This window comes from Hydra viridissima, unplaced genomic scaffold, assembly GCF_058129835.1.
Source record: "Hydra viridissima isolate aposymbiotic clone 2 unplaced genomic scaffold, HvirCarnegie_v1 scaffold_13, whole genome shotgun sequence".
Classification (NCBI taxonomy): Eukaryota; Metazoa; Cnidaria; class Hydrozoa; order Anthoathecata; family Hydridae; genus Hydra; species Hydra viridissima.
In genome coordinates, this window is record NW_028324312.1 from 7,164,560 (window position 1) to 7,186,474 (window position 21,915).

General features: G+C 31.2%; 1 protein-coding gene, 1 long non-coding RNA gene and 1 pseudogene across 3 annotated transcripts; 2 read left to right on the plus strand and 1 right to left on the minus strand.

Moving 5' to 3' along the window:
• LOC149880227 (uncharacterized) overlaps positions 1-21,915 on the minus strand; it is a 50,363-nt pseudogene that overhangs the window by 19,790 nt on the left and 8,658 nt on the right.
• On the plus strand, positions 8,253-11,026 carry LOC149880230 (uncharacterized). The gene has a single exon (XM_090070893.1). It carries the CDS (start codon positions 8,411-8,413, stop codon positions 10,757-10,759), a length of 2,349 nt encoding a protein of 782 aa, XP_089927019.1. The 5' UTR covers positions 8,253-8,410; the 3' UTR covers positions 10,760-11,026.
• Positions 11,129-15,985, plus strand: LOC149880231 (uncharacterized). Of its 2 annotated transcripts, XR_016446495.1 has the most exons (3): positions 11,129-11,234; positions 12,330-12,406; positions 13,921-15,985. It is a non-coding gene; the product is annotated as an uncharacterized LOC149880231 (long non-coding RNA). The 2 variants fall into 2 exon arrangements; XR_016446496.1 differs by lacking the exon at positions 12,330-12,406 and having other exon boundaries at positions 11,154-11,234.

Below are 21,915 nucleotides of genomic sequence, written 5' to 3' on the forward strand. Positions count from 1 at the left end.
AAAATGAAATAAAAATACTAATGCAAAAAAGTAAAGCGGATTTTAAGGTTGCTTTCTATATCTTGTCATTTTCGAACTAATGTATAACGCACTTTTCAGTTGATTTCATTCTGTCCTCGCTCTTAAAACTCTTTAAGTACTTTCTTGGCTCATCTATCTTGCTACACAAATCTTATACACTTCAATGTAAATTAACATCAACGTACAAATTCATGTTTTTTTTCGTCAACGTACTAAGTTAATTATTTTAGAATGAATCTGACCGCCTAATACCTATTTTAGAACAGATGAGGAAGATAAAGGACACTCTTCAACCGCTCTAATAGTTTTACATGTCATCGCTTAGTGGTAAAAGTTACACCCTATCAATAAGTGAATAGGAATGTCAATGGAAGCATCATCAAGTTAAGGCAAAAATAGCTTTGAAACTAATAGGTAGTTTTTTCACGCTTAAGATCTCTCTAGCTCTGCACAGGGCTGCAATTAACTGGCACAGTTAATTGCAGCCCTGTGCAGTTTTGCAAGCTTTGACAGTTAAAAGTTAACATTTCAATGCTTTAGCTTAAATTAAACGATTTCAACCATTTTATCACTGACAATATTTAATTATAAACTTCTTTATTCTTTTATTCTCTTGCCTTACTTTTATTTACATCTTTTGCATACAATTTTAATCATGTACAATATCTAACTACTACTGTCAAAAAAAATTCTTAACAACCGAGGCTGACACCCAAAAACTTAGCGTTTGATGTCTGTAATAAAATGCATTTGTTCATACCTCCAAGATTTAGACTAGCTCAGGTTTGTTTTATTGGAAATCAAAAAGCTTTGAAATCGGTTGAAAGGGAAGTAAAGGATGCCAGAGAGAGGGGAGAAGCCAGTGTTTGGCTCTTGCTGTAAAAGATCTCTCAAAGCATATCTTTGCTCTCTCCTCTTTCTTCTTCTCCATTTTTTCAATTTTCGTTTTTAGCTGTTGGCTGATTTTGTTGTCTCATCCTAATATTCCTTTTTTTCCAATCGTGTTTCTCAGTCGTTTTCTGAAGGAATTTTTGTTTATTCCGTTCTTTTTCGCTTGTGCTTTTGCGTATTTAATTGTCTTTAGTTTTTTTTTTAGTTTGGTGTTTTCCACTATTCTGTGATGTCACTATAATGTGGTTTTTTTAAGAGATAAAACAATCGAGTTCGACGTGTTTCAAAGACAAAGCTTCAACGTGGCTAAAAGATGCGAGTGAACCTGTTTTAAAATCTTACAAATTTGTATAAATTTAAGTTTGACGGTTTTCAAAGTCGAACTTATTCAAAAAAAGTATATTTTCGCTGTTTTCAAAATCGTAAAAAGTTGCATAAAGTCGAAAACGGCATGTTTCAAACTTATTTAAATTTTCTTACTGCTTTTGAAATCGCTTCCGAAAATATATCTGTTTTCGAAATAGTTAAAGACATGTACCAGAAAAAATCTGGGCGGACATTAAAAAGGATATTTATCTAACTATTGTATTTCGATATAGAATGTTATGTATATTTTTAAAGTACATATATTAATATTTTTAAATTTCACTTAAGAAAGTTTGTAAAGTTTTGTACGTGAGAACGCACACACTTTGCGTTTTACACTCGACATCAGCTTTTGCGCAGTCTTCGGCCGGACTTTCTTGGTAGCTCTCATCCATTTATTTTTGAAGTATTTAATGCTTTTGGCTTCTTTTACATTGAACCTTAGTTTTCTTTTGACAAGACCCCAATATCTTTCGATAGGGCGTAGTTCAGGACAATTTGGTGGATTGCAGTGTTTTTCAACGAAATCTACTTTATGTTCTCTAAGCCAGTTTAAAGTTGTCCCAGAGTAGTGAGATGATGCTAAATCGAGCCAAAGTAACGGGTTACCCGTGTGTGTTCTTAAAAAAGGCAAAAAACGTTTCTTGAGGCATTCTTTTATGTATACTTTGGTGTTAATTGTTCCCGTAGTCACAAAACAAGAGCTTCTTTCACCACATTCACAAATTGCTTGCCAAACTAAGAATTTTTTTAGCGAATTTTTGCATTCCAATGCATTTATATTTGGAATTCAAATTCTTGCGATTAATTGCTGAATAATATTGGTGTCCTGGAAGAGATCGGATATATGCAGCACAATAAGTTTCATCGTCAATAATCAAACGAGATTTTTTAGCACATAATATTTTATAGAGCAGCTTTCAACATTGAATTGCGATATTTTCTTGCTTTTCTTCACGACGAGGAACTTTTTTCTTTTTATAAGATTTATAACCACAATTTCTCTTTCCTCTTTGTAAAGTGGAAGCACTTGTCTTAAATTTATTCGCTAATGTTCGAACAAAAATCTTCGGTTTTCTGTCCAAGGCATCTTTTACCTTTTTACCAAGATCTCGTCTCAAAAACATTTTTTTCTTCCACTTCCTGATTTTCTTATGATTGTACCAGTGTCCTTAAATCGTTTCACAACGCTCTGCACTGTTCTCAAAGCAATCTGCAGCTCTTTAGAAATTGTTTTGTTTGATACACCAGGATTTTCAACGAGAAAATGCAAAATTTTTTCTCGCTTTTTATCTTGATTTGATGACATTTCAATTAAAGCTAATTGTTTTAATAACAGAGTTGTTTAAATTTTGAACAACATTAATACAGTCACATTTTAAAACAATTAGCTATTTTAAATGATGTACGGTTTCCGTAAACACTACATCAGAACACGCGCAGATTTTTTCTGGTATATGTCTTAAGTAAACGAAACAATTGCGTACGAATAAGCAAATAAGCGAAAGTCGCATGACTTCGTTCAGGTTTAAAGCTCAATTACTTTTAGTTCAAGTTTAATTATTTGAATTTAAACTACTAATAGCTATATTTTAAAGTGAACTTGTATGTAGCTGTGCTATTACTCTTCCGTTCTATTTTCCTAGACTTCTTCTTCCTTCCTCAGATTTTAAAAGAACTACAATCAATGAGAAGTTACCTTTGTTCAGGTTCATGGAACACATGCAGCTTCTCATTGATTCTAATTAAGTTCTCTCTTCAAAGTTCTAATTTCTAACTGATAAAATGTTTCAGCATAAAGTAAAGTAATATTATAGAAATACAGAATATAAACAAAGATATGTAAAGACCCTTGCATTTACTTAACAATCATGTGAAAAAAGTTATTTTCATATAATCTATTATCGCATCTAATCATCATCTGGCGATGTCAAGGAGCATCATCTGGACAAAGTTCCGACTAGTAGCACAATGGGCAGTGGCTTTCTATTGGGCACTGAAACAAAATCTAAAAACAAAATTGGCATAAAACTTCGCATGAAATCGTAAATTCTTAGAAAACTTCGTATGAAATTAAAAAATGTTTGATAAAAGTCAAAAACTATTCGTATTTGTACCTACTTATAATGTTAAAAATATTACCATTCATCTCAAGGCACTTCCTTTTCAACCTCCCTTCAGCAGAGTGATGGACTCGGGTGGAGATTGTCTTGGATGCATCGATAGCAGCCTGTTTAATGACAGTCCTTTCCAGGGCGACGTTTAGCTTGTGGTCAATTTGTGTTATTGAACCACTCTTAAGATCAACAATAATCTCTGACTCCCTCAGTGCAGCTTTCATATTTGAAGCTTTGTCACACACAAGAATTCGCTTCTAAACCGTTTTGAGTGGCCTAATATTTTTAGCGAAGTTGTCAGACTGAGTGGCAATGTTCTCATCAGTTAGCTTATTTGGAAATAAAACAACTCCAACAGTCACCTTTCGGAGAACCTACTTCTTGAGGATGAAATGAAGAGTCACCGCCATGAATGGATCATCGTTACGTGAGGTCCAGAAGTCAGTGCTGATTGCAACTCGGTCGCAATCAGGAAGCTCCTGGTCATATATGCTCTTCATGGCCATTTGAAGGTTTCTATAGAGGAAAGGTAACTTGAGGAGAGCCATGCAGGTACCACTTTTAACCTTAAACCTCGAGCTAAAGTGGGCAAGCTGTCTTTGGAACGGGATTGAGCTGCACATGGAGAAAGGCTGATTACCAGTTGCAAGGTAAGTCATGAGCACCATGTCACCACCACGTTGAGTAGTGCTCTGTGTTGGGTAGCGCAGATTCTTCCGGAGTTTTAGCGCCTTTTTTCTTTAACTGTGAGCTAAAAAAGTTGTATACATTTGTTAAGTTTGATTTAACTTCGGATACCGTCGTTATCATCAATAAAAAATCAAATAAATTTGACATGAAGTTGTATAACTTCGCTACATCGCATCGTAACATGCATTACATAACTAAGTTACCATTGCCCACTGCTTCCTTTCACCTTTTATCTCTTCAAATTTGTCCTCCTTTCTAGCTTCTCCCTCATCTCGTATCTTTTGATTCTGAAACATTTCGATGTACTTAGCTTTGTGGTTGGGCTGCAGATAACCACCCAGGGTCGATGTTGACCTAGAAGTCATTTTTAGGTCCTTCAAGCAGATATTGCACACAACAAAAGCTTTTTTTCCCTAGTGATGAGAATGATTATGTCAAAAAGCGACGCCTCTGTGCCATAATTAAGGGATGTTTTACAATGTTAAAATTGTGCTAAATAACATATACAAAGTCATAAGGTTTTCAATTCGTTAATTATAATGCAAAGAAATTTGTACAGTTTCTGAATCGTAAAAATTTTATTTACAACTTTTTGAGGCTCTCAACATCGTTTTTAATAAAGTTTCAGCAACTCTAAAGGTTTTCAAAGTCGATAAAAATTAAAATTACGATTCTGAAAGGTTTCCAAAATCTATGAAAGTTAAAACTACATCTTTTTATGCCTTTCAACATCGCTTGAACTAAGTTTTAACACTATTTAAAGATCTTCAAGGTCGATTAATATAACCTTTCTGCAGCTTTCATAATCGTTGAATTAACTTTTTTTCGAAGCTAAACGGATTTCAACATTGTGTAATTTTAGATACGTTGTCAAACTGACGGCTTTTAAAGTTGAACGAGAAATATACGAATTTGAAAGCCGTATCTCAATTGTTTTATCTCAAGTGTTTTTGTTTTCTGTTTTTCTATTGTGCTTGTGAGCAGTGTTACCTACTCATTGTCTTAAAGCAGGTCGATGCTCATTATCCACCGGCTTTTCCCTCGCGTTTGTCTGTTGAAAGTGATTGTAATTAGTGGGATGTTGCAGCTTTCCGTCAATATTATTTGGATCAGTGTGGAATGTGAATTGTTGGTTGAATGGATGCTGTTTTCTGAAGATGTCTTCTATGTTTAAAAGACCATTAAGTTCATCTAGGGAGGTATGCTGTAGGCAAGTTTGCGTGTACTCGTTGCAGGTTGTTTGGCTTTTTGTCTTGTTGGCTTTCTGTCATGTAAAAGTCGCCCGCTAGCATATGAATATTATCCGGTACCGTCCTGTCTTTTAGCGCCTTACTAAAGGCCGTCCTCAGCTTTTATCTCTCTTTTTGTCTTTTCACACTTCCTCCTTATGGGGAGTACAAGTTTCTAAGCGGTAGAGTGTGTCCGCTTATATTTTTATCAAGTATTAGCTAGTTTCCATTTTGTTATATGTCAATGGGTAATGTGTGTTTCCTGCAGTGATATGATGTCGTTTTCTGAGTTCCATATTATGTTTAGGATTTGTCTCAGTCTTTTTCTGCCTCTCATTCCCGATGTTATCATCGATATAAATTTTGTAATCATTTTTGAACTTGGTTTTGTATTTGTTTCTAAACTCGTTGTCAAGGGTGTCGAGTTTAGTCTCCGAATCTATTCAGTTTGTGTTTGTTTAGTTATTTCAGCGGTCACTTATAATTGATATAGTTTGTGTACATTGTCAGATCCTATGAGGTTTCCTTTTTGTATCGCTTGGGTTTTCAGTATCCGGTTTCTTGTTTTTGTCGGTGTTGCTTCGCTTTTCCTGTTCGTCAGTATTTGTTATTTTCATTCGTCGTATTATCAATTTCCATAAGGTCTTTGTTTGGGAGAAATTTTTCAAGGGTGATTCTTTTGCGGAGTACGTTTTGTCACAAGTTTTGAACGTTGGTAGTACCTTAGAGGTTTTTAGCGCTTTAGGTTTTGGGTTCTTGTTTGAGTCAACTTTACTCACCGCTAAATCATGAAAGTAATTTAAAAAAATAAAAAATAAAAGGAAGCAAAAAACAAAAGCAAAAAGAATCCAAAAAAGTAAGTAAAGGACACAAATATTGTTTAAAAGTAATATATAAAAACACTGCCATTTAAATACCGATTTACCGATATTTGAAGTTTCTAATACCGGTATTCAATACCAAAAGTATTGACCAGTCGCCCGGTTTTCGGTATTACTGTATTCCACCATTAGATTCCGTGATGTTAGCATTGAAGGTACCTGTATGAAAGCCTCAAAAAGCAGTGTTATGAGAAAAAATCGGCATCAGCAAACTCCAACTTAATCAACTCTTATTTGAAGTCCAAGAGAACTGCTCAACCATGTAATGCATTCTTTAGTATTAAAAATATTTGTGGCTTGAAAATATGCAATCAAGCGTCTATAATTAATGGGAAGTGTGAGGTGGTAATATTATCCTGATTTCATTTTCTCTAAGAGAATCCAATAAATCAATACATTTTGTATAAGACTTGTGATTATCCAAAAGTAAAAACATCTGTTTTCAATTGAAGTTTTTATGTGCTTCGTAAAAAATATTTACAAAAATCTAAAGAAAAAACGAGTAACCTGCTCAACTAAATAATGTTAAATGCTCTGGCAACAAAAATGTTCAGATTAGAAGGTTTCAGTTTATCTTCTTGAGTTTAAGGATGGAGTTTGAACTAACGAAAACAATTACTTTAGACATATTTGATGAATTAGAAGCAATACCACTTCTGTTCATTGAGCTTCCAACATTATATTCTGGTTCATATATTTCGCTTTTCCTTCTCTTCTATTTTTCTAAATATGTGCGAACGCGCTCCACTTCGTTACTGATTATAACTAATGACCACACTTAACTGTTTCTTATTAATCTTAGAAACTTCATTCCACTGACCACCTCTTTTTTCTCCCACTCACAAATAACCTTATTTTCTTTAACCATTCTTGTAGTTTTTGAATATTTTTACAGCTGAAAATGAACAGCCAGTGGCCAATGGTTTAACACATATTTAAATCAAAAATCTAAAAATAAAAATCTAAACATATCATTTTCGTGCTCATTGGTTGACCAAAAATAGGAATTAAAGAACTGTATATTAAAAAAGCTCACACAAACCCTAAAATAACCTGCTTTTAAAAAAAAATCAACGTTTACCAAGATCTAATAAAAGCTCAAATTCAAGAAATACCAAAGCAGCTCCCCCCCCCCCCCCTTCCCCTCGTCCTATTTTCCAACCGATGAACTTGCTTGATCAGTTAGCTCTATTTCATTTGTTTATTCTTTAAAAATCACGCTTAAAGTTTTGTAAATTTAAGTTTGAAATTTGGTATTTATAACGTGGACAATTTTATGAAATGTAGTTTTTTGGTAATCCAACTGTTTGCGGCCTAAAACCATTTTACTTTTTCGGTTCAAAAATACGGTAGAGTCTATAGTAATGCATTGAAATGGTATGATAGTATGTTCGCTTGAGTGATTTTAAAAGTATATTAAGATTTGAAAGTTAGAAAGCTGAATAAAAATAGTGCAATGCGCTTGATTTTAAATTATTATATTTCTAATACTATATTGTTTATTCTATTATTTATTGTATTATGTTATTTATTGTTGCGTTACATTATACATTAACAATTACATATATAAATACTGCATTTATATGTAAGATTATTTGCAAATACTTTTATTAATTCTTGTTTAATTATTTGTTGTAATTTTTTTTTTTTTATCAATTTATCAAAATAAAATATCTCCCTCAATGCGTTATCTGTGGATTATTATCCGGTATAAATAAAACGCGATGTTTGTGAGAAAAGAGTCTTTTGTCTGAAAGGAATTTTTTCTCTGTGCTTATTGCGAGTAAACTACTATACAGCAAATAAAGATATTTGGTAAAAATATGAACCAACTTATTAGATGTAAAATAAACAAATAACTAAACATGCTAACGTTAAATATCAAAAAATTTTGACTTAAAAAAAGACTTAAAAACCATTAAACAAAATATAATCAAATTTTCTGAGAATGCGTAACTCAGGAGATAGGATTTTTTTTTTTTTAAAATAAGTGCGTGAGTATGATAATGGAAAGCTTTTTCATAATACGCCGTCATGGAAACCACTTCAAAAACTGAATTTTTTTAAGATTTTTATGAAAAAATCCATTTGTCTTCAAATAATTGGCAGAAATGTTTCTATAAGAATATTTTAGAATCACTTTCAACAAATCGCTAATGTAGAAAGGGCTGGCCTAGACATCATTGGCAAGGTAGAAATAGTGAGCGTAGTAATTATGTGGGAATTATTTGATACGTTATCAACAAGGTTTCTAATCGAAAAGCAAAACCGATTAGCCGATCTTGTAAATAAAGAGAAATTGTTGGGAAATGCTGCTTACAATACTAAAGATTATGAAAAATCCATCAAGCATTACAACAACGCCATTAATATTGACGATAAAAACATGATCATTGTCAGCAATCTATCAAATGTTTACTTTCAGAAGAAAGATTACTGGAGATGTGCTGACTATTGTCTAAAAGCCCTGCTAACAACAGAAGATCAAGATCCTTCTTCTAAGATCACACTAAAATGCTGTTTGAGGCTAGCAACAGTATTCAAAGCTGTCGGGGATTTCAAAGCTGCTCAAGAATATTTCAAAAAAGCGAACAACTTCCAAGAAGCCGACAATATTGAGTTGGAGTTGCTAAAAGTAAAAGCTGATGATAAAACTCTCATTAAGAACCAGGGGGAAAATGAATATGCCACTGGCAGTAACGACTCTGCATTGATGTCTTACACGAAAGCTTTGCAAGTTGGCGAATGGGACAAAAGTGATGCCGAGCTCTTTTTGAAAAGGGCTGCTATTTTTACAAAGATGAACTTGTTTTGGTTGGGTTTGATGGATTGTAAAAAAGGACTTCTTTTAAATTCAAATTCGGAAGGGCTCATTCTAAGAAGAGGTATTTTGTTTCACAAATTAGATATCTTTTACGCTGCGCTGAAAGACTTTCAAATATATCTGAGTTCGCATCCAAATCACGACACAGTTAAAAGCTATGTAAAGAATATTGAAGAAAAACTGAAAAAAAAACAGCCATCTTTTCAACCTAAACTTTCACAGTTCTTTGAAGAATACAAAGAGATGTTTCCTAATGATATGCTTGGAATTGATGTATTACGTTCTCACTTCTTAGAGTTTAGTAGCAGAGCAGTGATGATGGATTGTAGTTCGTCTAAAATAGATGACTTGGCAAACCTAGTACACGAAAATTATAAAAATGAAACATGTATGCGAAAAAGATTCGAAGACGTAATGCTTCATCCGATGTTTCCAACATTTTTTCAATCTCAACCTTTGGGAAAAGTATTTCCAATATCACAAAAATATACATATACTCAAACAAACATTTTTTTTTCAATGAAGAACGTTAACTTTCCAAATTACCCTCTTTGCTATGGAAAATGCCATGTGTCCATTGGTTGTGTTGATTTCTCTGAGCTTTTGTTTGCTCAGATTAATGGATCGGAAAAAGATGGATGTCTGAACTTTGTTGGTGTAGATTCAGCAGTCTGCTCTATTGCGAGGTGTTGGATTCTTAAAAAAATGTTAGAAAACAATTCCAGCTGTCGATCCATTCTTCAAGTTTGGTTTTCTTCAGCATGGAGCAAGGAGACACACCAAGAGTTTGTTAAAGCCTGCGAGATTTTGTTGAAAGAATCTATTTTAGATCAGGAGCAGTTATATTTCATTCAGTTTTGGAAAGATTCTTATCTTTCAGTAACAGAAGCAGCAAATCAATGGAGTTTAGCTCATAAGAGTCCTTCAAAAACGGCTCTATTCGAAGATTTGGCAAACATGCGATACGAGGTCGACAGAGTGGAATATGCGAGATATTTGTTCACGGGATTTCTTTTTGAAGAAACCGAATCTGCTCTCCATTGTGGCAACTTGACGATGTTTTCAGTCTCAGAAAAAAACTTCCAGTTAAAAGTTGCAGATGAAAACTTCTATTTCTTTTTTAACTTTTCTGACACCAGGTTTTACTACAATTCGACGCTAAAGTTATCTATGGAGACGTTCATGCTTGAGAGAATGGAATGTTTAAAACGTTCTATTATAGGCAAGCAAATAAGCCTTGAGTTTAAATGTGGACAAATGAGTGCGACAAATATTGAGTTGTTGGAGTATGTAAAGTCAAAGAAACCGCACACAATTGATTGGTCCAACCTAATGGATTTTTTCACCAGAATGGACTTTATAAAAATGAGTAAGCTCGTTGCCGTAACAGAAACTGTTCAGTATTTTCATGTCATGAATTGGATTAAGTACGTAAAGGGTGCCTCAATAATAGATTACGGTTTAGAATCGATGAAAACTTTGATTGGGGTTTCACTAAATAGTTTTTTAAGCAAACATCTTAGTAATAGAATACTAAATTCTAACTTTGCACAGATTTGGGATTATCAAGTCAACACATTTAATATAATGAATGTCACTGATGCTGATCTTAGTAGGAAATACATAGAAAACTTTCTTGTTTATTATTTTAAAAATGTAGCAGAGTTCAAAGTTTTTGGAGAATCTGTGCAGCCACAACGATCTCAAACAACATGCTTCGGGCGTTTTAAAATGTTTTAAATGCTTTGCTTTTTTGTTTGTTTTAAATTGTTGTAAATGCTTTGCTTAATTCACTTAAAGTTCTTATTTCATTACAACGGCTATTTAAGAATTAACTTTGTTTAACTGTTTTTTTTTGGAATATTGTTGTATGTATTAATTATTATAATGTATTAATTATGTACTATAATGTATTAATTTTTCTATTTTTTAAAGCAAGTTTGTAACTGAAAATAATTAAATTTGTTACAAGCAAATTTGTATTTAATAGATAAATAGCCGTAACTGATCAAACAACCTGCCATTATTTGTTTAATTAGGAACAGCGCTTCATTATTTTTTTATTCTTTTTGTTGACCGAATTCCATTTACTATCATTGTAACTATTACTGCCATTTGACAATAAGAAAAAGACAAGTAGTTGGTAAGGATAAAGTAACTATGCTAAGCAACTATGGCTGTGTTAACTATGGTAACTAAAGTAACTAAAGCTGTGGTAAGGTCCTATCCGTCTTGCTTAGTAAATTACAAAAAGGATTCATTTAGGGGCAAGCGGCCTAGAGTTTGAAATTTGATAAACTTGAAAAGGTCGGGTGTAAACTTGAACTATTTGATTATCAAACATTCGAACTATTTTAATTCTCAAAATTTGAAGAAAAATTTGATACACAATGTAAGTTTATAACGTTAGCTTTTATTTCAATCAAGTTTTTTGAGTTTTTCAAGTTTTTCAATCTTGTCAATTCTTTTTTTTTTTTTTTTGTTTTCTTGTTTAAACAATTAGTTTTCTTGCTTTAAATTCTTACATTACTTTTAAAGAATAATCAAATTTTCAGCGTTAAAGCGTTTTTTTCTCCAAATAACAGCAATAATAAACCAAAAAAAATAAATCAGTTTCTTATTTCGTTTTTAAACCAATCAAATGCTGGAAAATTAAAGTGTAAAAAGTCAGTATTCTTTAGGACACAGATTTTTTAAAACTGTTTACAGGAAGATTTCTTTGCATGACTGCCGGTTAACTCAGAAAAAAACTCTTCCTGATGACGAGGCTGGAATGCAAAAAACTTTCCGTTCAAGTTTTTTGAGAAGAGAGTAAGTGTTGGCCATTAGTCTGCACTATTCCAAGAACTTTTTGTTTTTGAAGTCAAAGCAGTGTTAAGATATTTGTTTAATTCAGTTCTGATGTCTGCTTTGCCATCTTGCCGTTCAACTGACCTGTTTGGATTTGTTCGGGTATAGGAGTTGATATGATAAAAATTTGTGTCTTCTTCCTCATCAAATGTGAATGCTTTGCTACCAACTCTTCTGAATGACTCTTTTACTTCTTTTTGAACGGCATCTTGAACGATGTAATTCAACAAATTTTTGCAGTTCCTTGTAAACTAAAAATATCGTAATACTTGTTGATTTGAGAAAATTCTCTCCATTTTCCTTTCTATTAATTTCAAACGTTTCAAATATCTGATCATACGACAGAAATGTGTACCCTAAAACTAGAAAGTGAAGCTAAGCTGTTTGAATGAAATTGGTGCTTGTATTATTAGCAAAAAACTCACTATATAAATAAAGATGCTTTTCTTATTTTGTCCAGGGCAAACATCAGACGCCCAGTAGGCAGTGTCAATACCATCCGCATTCGTATTGCAGAGTTTGCGAAACAGCCCAGGAGTAAGAGAAGCTATCATTTTATAGTTATTTTTATTCCATATATAGAAATGGACTTTTTCTATGTTTCGAGATCCGCTTCTGTTATTTTGTAAAGGACAAAAGTTGTAAATCTATTGCTGTCAACTGTAATATTCCTACTGGTCTTGAACCATAGACCAATAGGAATTATAGTAAGAATGCTATAGGACTTGATTTTGTTGCTGATTGAAGAATGTGGTTCTTTAATCTTCATTCTGAAGGAGTAATGTTGAAACGCTGAGAAATACGCAATTATACTACTTAAAGGCATTACTAATTTAAAGCCATTATTAATTTATGTGTTGTCAAAACTGTTTAAGAAATCTACAATCTTTACGGCGCCATTCTGCTCTATAAATATAAAAATAGGAGCAGTAAACGAAAAGTACTAACATGTAATTTAAATTTCTTTTCATAACAATATAGCACATAATCTTACATTATCAGCATTTAGAACAATATCTTTATTGGGGAGAGGTTGGTAGCCTAAGTCACTTTAGAATAATAAAGATATTACCCATATGCAAACGGAAAATAAAGTGGAAAAAATATTTTTATGAAAGTAGAAACACTTATTTATTGAACTAAAAAGAAATGATATTTAACAAAAACACAAAACTTAAAATAAGTTATATAAGAAAAAGAACAGCTTTCAAAATTGGAGGGTAACCCCCGGACACAACTTTATACATAATTTTGATTCTTTTTTTACCAATGGGCACATATTTCATTCGTAATTTAAATTACATAGTGCCACACGAACATCCAAGTGATTAGAATCTGTGGTACGAATAATTTTAATACAATTTTTGTGCCTAAGCCCTCAGAATTATGGGAATATTTTTAGATTCAAAGTTGCGGGACTGTAAAAGTCATGAATATGCGAAACATTTAGTTTATTCTTTGCCAAACGTAACGTAATCTGTGTCCGAAATTGTCACATCGAAAACCTGGCGTTTTTAAACGCATAAAAAGTTCTATTTCAATAAACTTCAGAAAATTAATTTTATCTCAAATAAGTTATACAAAAATTTCCTTTTAACCGTCATTAATAGTAAAAAATCGAAAAACCAAAGTCCGGTCTCCATATACAAGGTTGGGATATTAATTGAGGATGCATTCATTTTTATACTGCCATCATTTAGAATTATACACATTAGCCATTTACTAATTAAAGACAAATTGAAAAACAGTGAGCTTGAAATTTTGTTGTTTATAAGTTAATGCCGCTTTCTAAGTACACTAAATAAAAAAAATGACGAAAGCAAGAATATTTAAAGAATAACAAAAGGAATTTTAATAACAAAAAGACGTCACTTAAACTTGAAAGATCTTTGCTTTTAGTTCATCAGTATCAAAGTTTTTTCTTTACTTTTTTAACTATTACTATTTTTTCTTTATTATCGCTGTTGTTGTTTTTTCTTTCTAAGCGGTGTTGCTGTTTTTTATCATCTGTAATTACGCCCAGTTGCATAAACTTTATGAGATATTTATAGCTTTAGAAAGGTGGGTGGAAAAAATCTTTGGATGCATGAAGACACCTTTTTCAATCAACACAATAAAGCACTAGGTTGAGGTTTGTTAAACCTTATTCATTTGTTTTGCAAGTTTACTTGACAATTTGGTTTGATTGTTTTACCAAATGAAGAAAAATATACCTACTGCTCTTTATAAATGTACCAACTACTTTGACAAGGCATCACATTCATTTTCCTTCAGCTCCACGTAGCTTATATATGTGGAGAAATGACGAACAATGTGTTCGAAGCTGCAGTTCTATTCCCAAAGTTAGCATACCTATTTGGATTCACAAAATAATTTGAAAGGGTTTTAATGACCTTAGTGACGATAACTTATTAAAGATGCAGTTAGATGGTAAAATCCAAAGTTGCAATGAAAGGCTGAACAGGACTGTTTAGTTGCGCTCTCCAAAAAATATATTAGCTTAAAAGTGAACTAGAAATGAGAGTGGCATCAGCAGTTTGGTAATTCAACAAAGATACAGCAGCTTTAAAACACATGTGTAAGAATTTGAAGTTTATTGGCTGTTTCTTAAACCGCTATTAAATTAACTAATAAGGATAAAACATGAGTTCAAAATATTGATAGAAAAGCGATATAACATTTAAGTAAAAAAAAAAAAAAAAAAAGCAGCTGAGAGCTATTTAGATTTTAAATTTGTTGGAAACAGTATGATGATGATATGGTAAATAATAAAGAAATTAACTTTATATACCTGAGAAAGAAGCTCTTTATTAAGAAGATTTATTCCAATGTTAAGCTGAGCTAATGCCTCATTAACCTTATGACTTTTAGCTATTTTATTAAGAAACGTTGATTTAAAAAAGAAGTTGAAGCAAGAAGTTGAAGCAACAAATTCTTTTTCAGCTGAAAGTTTTTAACTTTTTTGCTCCATACCTTTTTACAAAAATTCTTCAATTTAATACTTCTTCGCTATTTAGCGCTGATGAAATCCAAATATCTCATGATTGGCTAATGTCACTCATAATTATCTAAGGTAGGCTCATGATTGGCTAAAGTAATCTTATGATTAGCCGGCGTGTTGTAAATATTGAATCTACAAATTTTACTGTGTTTTTGTAAAAAAATAGGCGATTGTTAAATTTATTTCTAAATAGTTTTGTTTTGATAGTAAAGAGTATTTTTTCTACTTTTAAAAGGAACCTAATATCTTTAACATTTGGTTGTGTTGAGTAATTTTGTTTATACCATTTTTTAATTAAATAATTCATCTTTTCAATGGTTGTTTTTGTTATGCTGTATAATTATCTGGTGTTAGAAACTTCAATATCGGTTTATGGATATTTCAATTGTTATTTTTTTTATACATTTGTTTTAAATAATATTTGTATTCGTTATTTAATTTTCTTGGTTTTTTTTTCTTTCCCCTTTTTTTTATCCTCAATGACTTTCTTGTCTTAGGGGTGAGTAAAATTGAGATTGCTCAAACAATTAATTCTGAGAAATTAATCAAAAAGTAGTTAATAAATTACTATTAGGTTTGATGGAAACAACCAGATCGAGAGGCTGCATTGGTTGATGAAGGAAAAAGTTTTTGTTTGATAAACACTTGAGCTTTGATTAACTTGTTAAATCAAACTGATTGGATTGTTACTTTAACAAATCAAATTGATTTGGTAGTTACTTTAATAAGTGCTATGATTAAAAATGAAAGGTGAGATGCGGACACTTTGATTAAGAATGAACGGTGAGAAGGGGAAATTCAAATCAAAGTTTCTTCTAAAACAATATTTATCAAACACTTTATCAAGAATTGACTTTGTTTTAATGTTTTGGTACTTTATATACAGTAGGGATGATTTAAAAAAAAGATCAGGTGTAGAAGATCATCCGGATTATATACAAAACCTATAGCTTAGTGCTTTTCCCATTAGTGCGCTTTTTCAAAATGATAAAATTAGGCTATTCCGCGGCTGATAATTTAGATTTTATAAATTAAAACAATATAAGCAAGAAGTATGAAATTAAAATGTGCACCTGTTAACATACGCCAAATTTTTTTCCTATTATTTTTTACTGTTTGACGTTATCACCTTAGAAAACAACCGGGTTTGCCAAGAAAATTATATGTTTAGAGAAGATTATTTACAAAATAATTGCTTTTGCTTACAATTTGATGGATGATATCATAGAATGAGGCTTGTGTGAAAAAATCTGACATTTGCTTCCACACATTGTGAAAAAATCATACTCGTGATTTGATTCTTGGTTAATTATCAAAACCAATTTATTGTTACCAGAATTTGATAAAATTTATTAAGCTGGCTTTGAGCAAACCAATCAGTTGAAATTCTTAGTTCGCAGAAAAGTGCGAACACTCGACTTTCGTGCAATTAACAATTGTAAGAAAAATTTTTATTATATGTATGTGGAGGTAAGCATTATGAAAATCTCGATAATAATAAGAAAAAAAAAAAAGACTATTTAAAAAAACATTTTTTATTAATTTCAGAGGTCGTTGACACTTTGATTGTGAAACTTCGATCGCTCATCCAAGTTGCATCCTTTTTTGCTGTTAAGCCTAAAGTTATTTGTTCAACTGTATTAATATCTTGTGTGGTAAGTAGCAGAAGATTTTCTCTGAGGATAGATTGCTTGATAGGGCTCGACAGTCAGCACAACTCTTTCGTGGTTCTTCTTGCGAACTCTTTATGTTCTCCAATAGCTTTTTTTCATTTAGTTTCAGTTCAGCGTCCTGTATAACCAATCAAGCCTCGAAAGCTTTTATCTCTTGTTTCAGGTTGAATTCTGATTTTAAAGAAATCAAAAAGAATAACCAATGTTACCCTCATCATTTCAGCAATGGGCTGATTGATATGCCTCAGAAATATCTTGAGGAACTCTTTTGTCACAAATACCAATGCTTATATGATACATTTAGAAAATTTTTTTCTGTTGAGTTTCTGTAAGATTTCTTGTGCATTTTTTCATGCACAGCATTCAGACAATTTTTCTGTTATCATCATGAGACCTAGCTTGATTCGATATTTCGAAATCCTTTAACGTCAATCAATCTTTAGAATCTTTTGATCTCCAATTTAACTAAATATTTTGTAATATATAAATATAATATAAAGTTACCATTATATATTTTGAATTTTTTCAAATAACTCCGAAAATTTTGAAATTTTATGTTGTATATAAAAAATGGAAAGAAAAAGTACACAAGTGGAGTTTATGGCTTAAAGAATATTCTAATAATTGTCAAGAATTGAAGTCATGTTTGTTTGTAGAGATAATGTAGTAGCTAATAGAGAGAAGAATAAATATAAACATAGAATGAATCCACAACGAATAGAGTTTTTAAACATAGATAAAACTACAAAAGGTTTTTATATTCACCTTTAGAGCTAAAAATCATTGTGACGAATGTTAAGTTCCATGTGTAATTTTTACACAAGGAATTTTACTTTCGTTAAAATGCTAGCTTGCTGGACTTACATCGAGTTTTTTACCAACGATTGCATAAAGTGTATTAACAGCTCTTTGAACTCCATCTGATCTCCCTAATGCTGGTGCTCAAAAGTTAATTAAATAGATTAAAAAAGTAAAAACGTATGCTTTACAAAGTGAGTCTTTAAGTCTCACTTTGTCCTAACCCTAACCCTAATGCTATATCATTTGAAAAGTCGACAATATTGTCATCACCATCCAGAACAATTCAGATATGGGTGTAGTAATTGAAAAGGTACCCAGCAAACATCGAGTCTAAAAAAGATGTCTTTTAGAGGTATAAAAACCGTCTAATACGTCTAAAAGACATGTTTAAGACGTCTTTTTTAGACTAAATGTTTGCTGGGTAAATGATATTTTTATACAATATCTAGACTGATCAACAAACTACTTTGTTGTAAAGTTTTTTATTACGTATATTAAACAAAAATTTATCCAGTATTAGTAGCTGACTGCTTCATTTGTAAACCAAGTGCTTCTTTGCATAGTACACTTACTAAGGGTAGAGATGTGGATGATAATTGTGTTGTTGGATCGGAACGATATCCTTAAAAGGATCTGGAAGCATAATACAAAAGAATAACGGAATTCAACATTTATTAGGATCAGAGAAAATCATTAGAAAAAAATTGACTGAGAAATATTATGGAACTTCAAATGGAATTAGTGATAGAGGTATAAGACTTACAGTCAAATCTATGAGATTAGTTATTGCTAGCGTTGGATTATTTTATGAAATATTTTTTAAAATTGAGTTTTCCTTAAAAAAAATTTCGAAACTTTTTATGGTTGGATTATTTGTTAGAAAAATGATAAAATATTTTATCGTTTTTTTGATTTGGTATGCTTTAACTATATTTTTTAGTAAAATTTGTGTTTAGGGTTGACTTAATGGTTGCTTAGCAGGAATGTTTTGATAATTACCAAAACAGCCATTAAATTTTCAACTAATATGTGCTTTCAACTGTTATGTGCTAACACTTTTGACAGGAAAATAATTGCGAATTTCAAATGATGTTTTATGTGTAGGAAAAAAAATGAAAAATCAAATTTTTTTGTTGGGACGTTATATCTTTTGATAAACTTTTGGTCACTTTGATATTGGCAATGGCAGGGGTAACTCTCAAATCATTGCTATTAGTAATAATTTCTGATTTATAGTTAGTGGCATATTCATCTGATCCCCTTTTTTTGATTGAATATGAGAACTTAACTTCCAAAATGTGCCAAACCACATGGTTAAATAGATAATCAATAATGATGATTAAGTTAGATGACACAATTTATAAAGAGCTTTTTCGTTTTAAACAAGGGATTTTCAAAAGATTAACCTGATTAACGGAAAGGGTTTTGAGAGAATTGTTAAAAGCGGAAGTAGGTATTGTTAACACTGCTTTGCAAAATGCGGAAGCGGATGGCGATAATCGATATAAGGGACTTAACGAAGACAGCTTTTCTACGGATGAAGTGTGTTACGTATATTTTTAGTTTTTATATATTTTTTTTCTTTTCTCTTTTTCTCTTTTCATCTTTATTTTGTTTCTATGCTCCTTATATTAAAGATAAAACAATCGACATGTTTCTGGTTAACATGTTTCAAAGTCCAAGACTAAGCTTTGACATCGCTAAAAGTGGTGTGTGAACGTGTTTCATAATTGTTAAAAGTTGTATAAAATTCAATTTGACGGTTTTCAAAAGACTAGCTTTTTAGTCTAATTAAAATTAGTCGACTACATTTTTAGTACAACTAAAGTTAGTCGACTAACATTTTAGTCTAACTAAATTTACTCGACTAAAAATTTAGTGTAAAATTACTCGACTAATTTCTTAGTCAAACTAATATTAGTTGGCTATAACAAGATTTAGTGCTAAAAAAAACTGAATAACCTATACCATAAATTTATAAAAACATAATATGAATTATGACAAATAAATCAATTTAAAGACACTCATTAAAATTTATTGATTTTTAAGAAATTTAAAATACGTAATATAACTTGTGGCAATTAGGTTGTAAAAATGTTATGTTTGTACCTAATATTGCCCCAAATTTTTTTTTATTGAATTAAATAAAAATTGGTTTGTTAGCAGTTCAACTCCGTCAAAAACAGCTGATATTTTATAACGAAAACATGATTAGTTATTAGCATTTTAATGATAATTTTTAAAAGAAAAACAAAATTGAAAATTGAACAAGATATTATACAATATAGAAATTACACAATATAGAAATGATAAAAAATATTAATTGTCTAACTGTTTCAATCTTATTGTTGTCACTATAAATATCTGCGTTTTTATGAGTGTAGATCAAAATAAATTGCGTATTATTACCTCAAAAAATCATTGCAGGTATTACATTAAGGAAATCCGAAAATGCTTCTGCACATAATACACCTTTTTCAATAACTTGGCGCCATTTTTTTTTTATAAATTGAATTCACATTTGTTTTCTAATTCATAATTCACTTTAATTAGAAATTGAAAAAATCCAGATCTGAACCGCTTTTAATTGAAATTTAAAACAAGTACTAAGTAATAACGGGGGACTAATTAGATAGGTTTTATTACAATATTCCAAGTGTCTATGTTGCAAATCTTTCTCCAAAAACTCCGAAAATCGAACCTTAAAATAGATGCCCTGCAGATAAATTGTAACTTAAAGCAATTTGTAATTAAAAGCATAGCGCTCAAAGCACTTCACAATTAACGCATAACAAGATTTTTAAAAGTATTTTTGGGTAACAGTAACAATATATTTTTCGCAAATTAAAAATTTAGTCGACTAATTTTAGTTAGACTAAAAAGTAAGTCGACTAATTTTAGTTAGACTAAAAAGTTAGTCGACTAGTTTTAGTTATGCTAAAATGTCAGTCGACTGATTTTAGTTAGACTAAAAAGTTAGTCGACTAATTTTAGTTATGCTAAAATGTCAGTCGACTAATTTTAGTTAGACTAAATTTTTATTCGACTAATTTTAGTTTTACTGAAAAGTTAGTCGACTAAATTTAGTTACGGTTTTTTTAGTTAAATTAGTTACAACTTTTAGTTTTCGTCACAACACTAATTGCTATTCGAAGAAAATAAAATCATTATTTTTTCTAGAATGTTGATGTCTATTATTAGGTGTGGGGATGTTTCTCGTCATCTGGTTCTTGTCCTAACACCAGATGACGAGAAACATTCCCACTCATACTTGTCCGAAAATGAGAATAATTACTCCGAAAAGCACCGGAAAAACCCTTCGGTGGGAACAATATACACACCTTCCTGATATGAAAAATCCAAAAATTGAAATCTTTTATGACCGTCCGAGAAAAAAATTCAATTTGAAGTTTTCGGCATTGTCCAAAAAGTTTGCAAAACGGTACAATATGTATCTTTGGAATATAAATCATAAAAATAAGTCAGAAATTGTATTAAAAACATTTTGTTATTATAAAGAAACCCTAGTGAGTAATATTTAATTCTAAACAAGTTTTTGAAATTCCAGGAAAAAGCAGTTTTAGTCAAGTCGTCAGGTTAGAATTATTTTGTTATATCTCCAATTTTAAACGTTGGGAGAAAATGAATTGTTAATTTTACTAAGTAATGATTACTTTTAAAATAAATTTTTTTTTGAAATTTTTTTTCTAAATAGTTTCTTTAAGTATAAATTATTTAAAGAATAAGTTATTATTTCTTAAAAAACTAATAGTAAAATTTTAAATAATTTTTACTTATAGAAAAAAATCAAAACTTTCTTTTAACGTTTAAAATGGGAGATAGAACAAAATAATTCTAACCTCACGAAGTGTTAAATTCTGCATGACAACTTTTTTTTAACTTCAAAGCAAATATGCCAAATTCTGTTAAAAAACATGATGACTGTAGGAAAACAGTTTGTTTCCTATGTTTGAACAAAAGTACTCGAGAATTGACAAGTTTTTTGATTGAACAAATCAAGAAATCAGTTTCATTCACACTTGACTTTTCTGACTAACGAGTTCCAAGTGGAATATGCAATACCTGCAGGGTTCTTTTAGGAAAAAAGTGCAAAGGTGAAAATGTGGCTCTCCCAAAACTTTATGATTTCACAGAAGTCCTGGTTAGACCAGAGACACGTGGTCAGCCTTCACAGTTGATATTTTTGGGGATGGTGCCCTTCTAGCTAACCCGAAAAAACCACCTATATGGGATGATATTGGACACATGTAGGTGTCCAGAAATGGGAGTTTTGAAATCCATCTATTACGTCCGAGAAAAAAAAATCAATTTTAAGTTGAAAAACTTCCTCATATTTTTACTGTTCGATTACTTACAAAACAAGCTATAAAATTGAAATGGGTCATTGGAACTTCATGAAATTTTATGGTGTTGCACCTATATAGTATGGCTATCAATGTATAAAATTTTATGCAGATATCTTGTTTGGTTATAAGTTATAGGCCAAAACGTTTTTCAAAATCATACAATTTGACAGTGTTGGTACCAAAAGTTTTTAGTTTTGGTAAAAA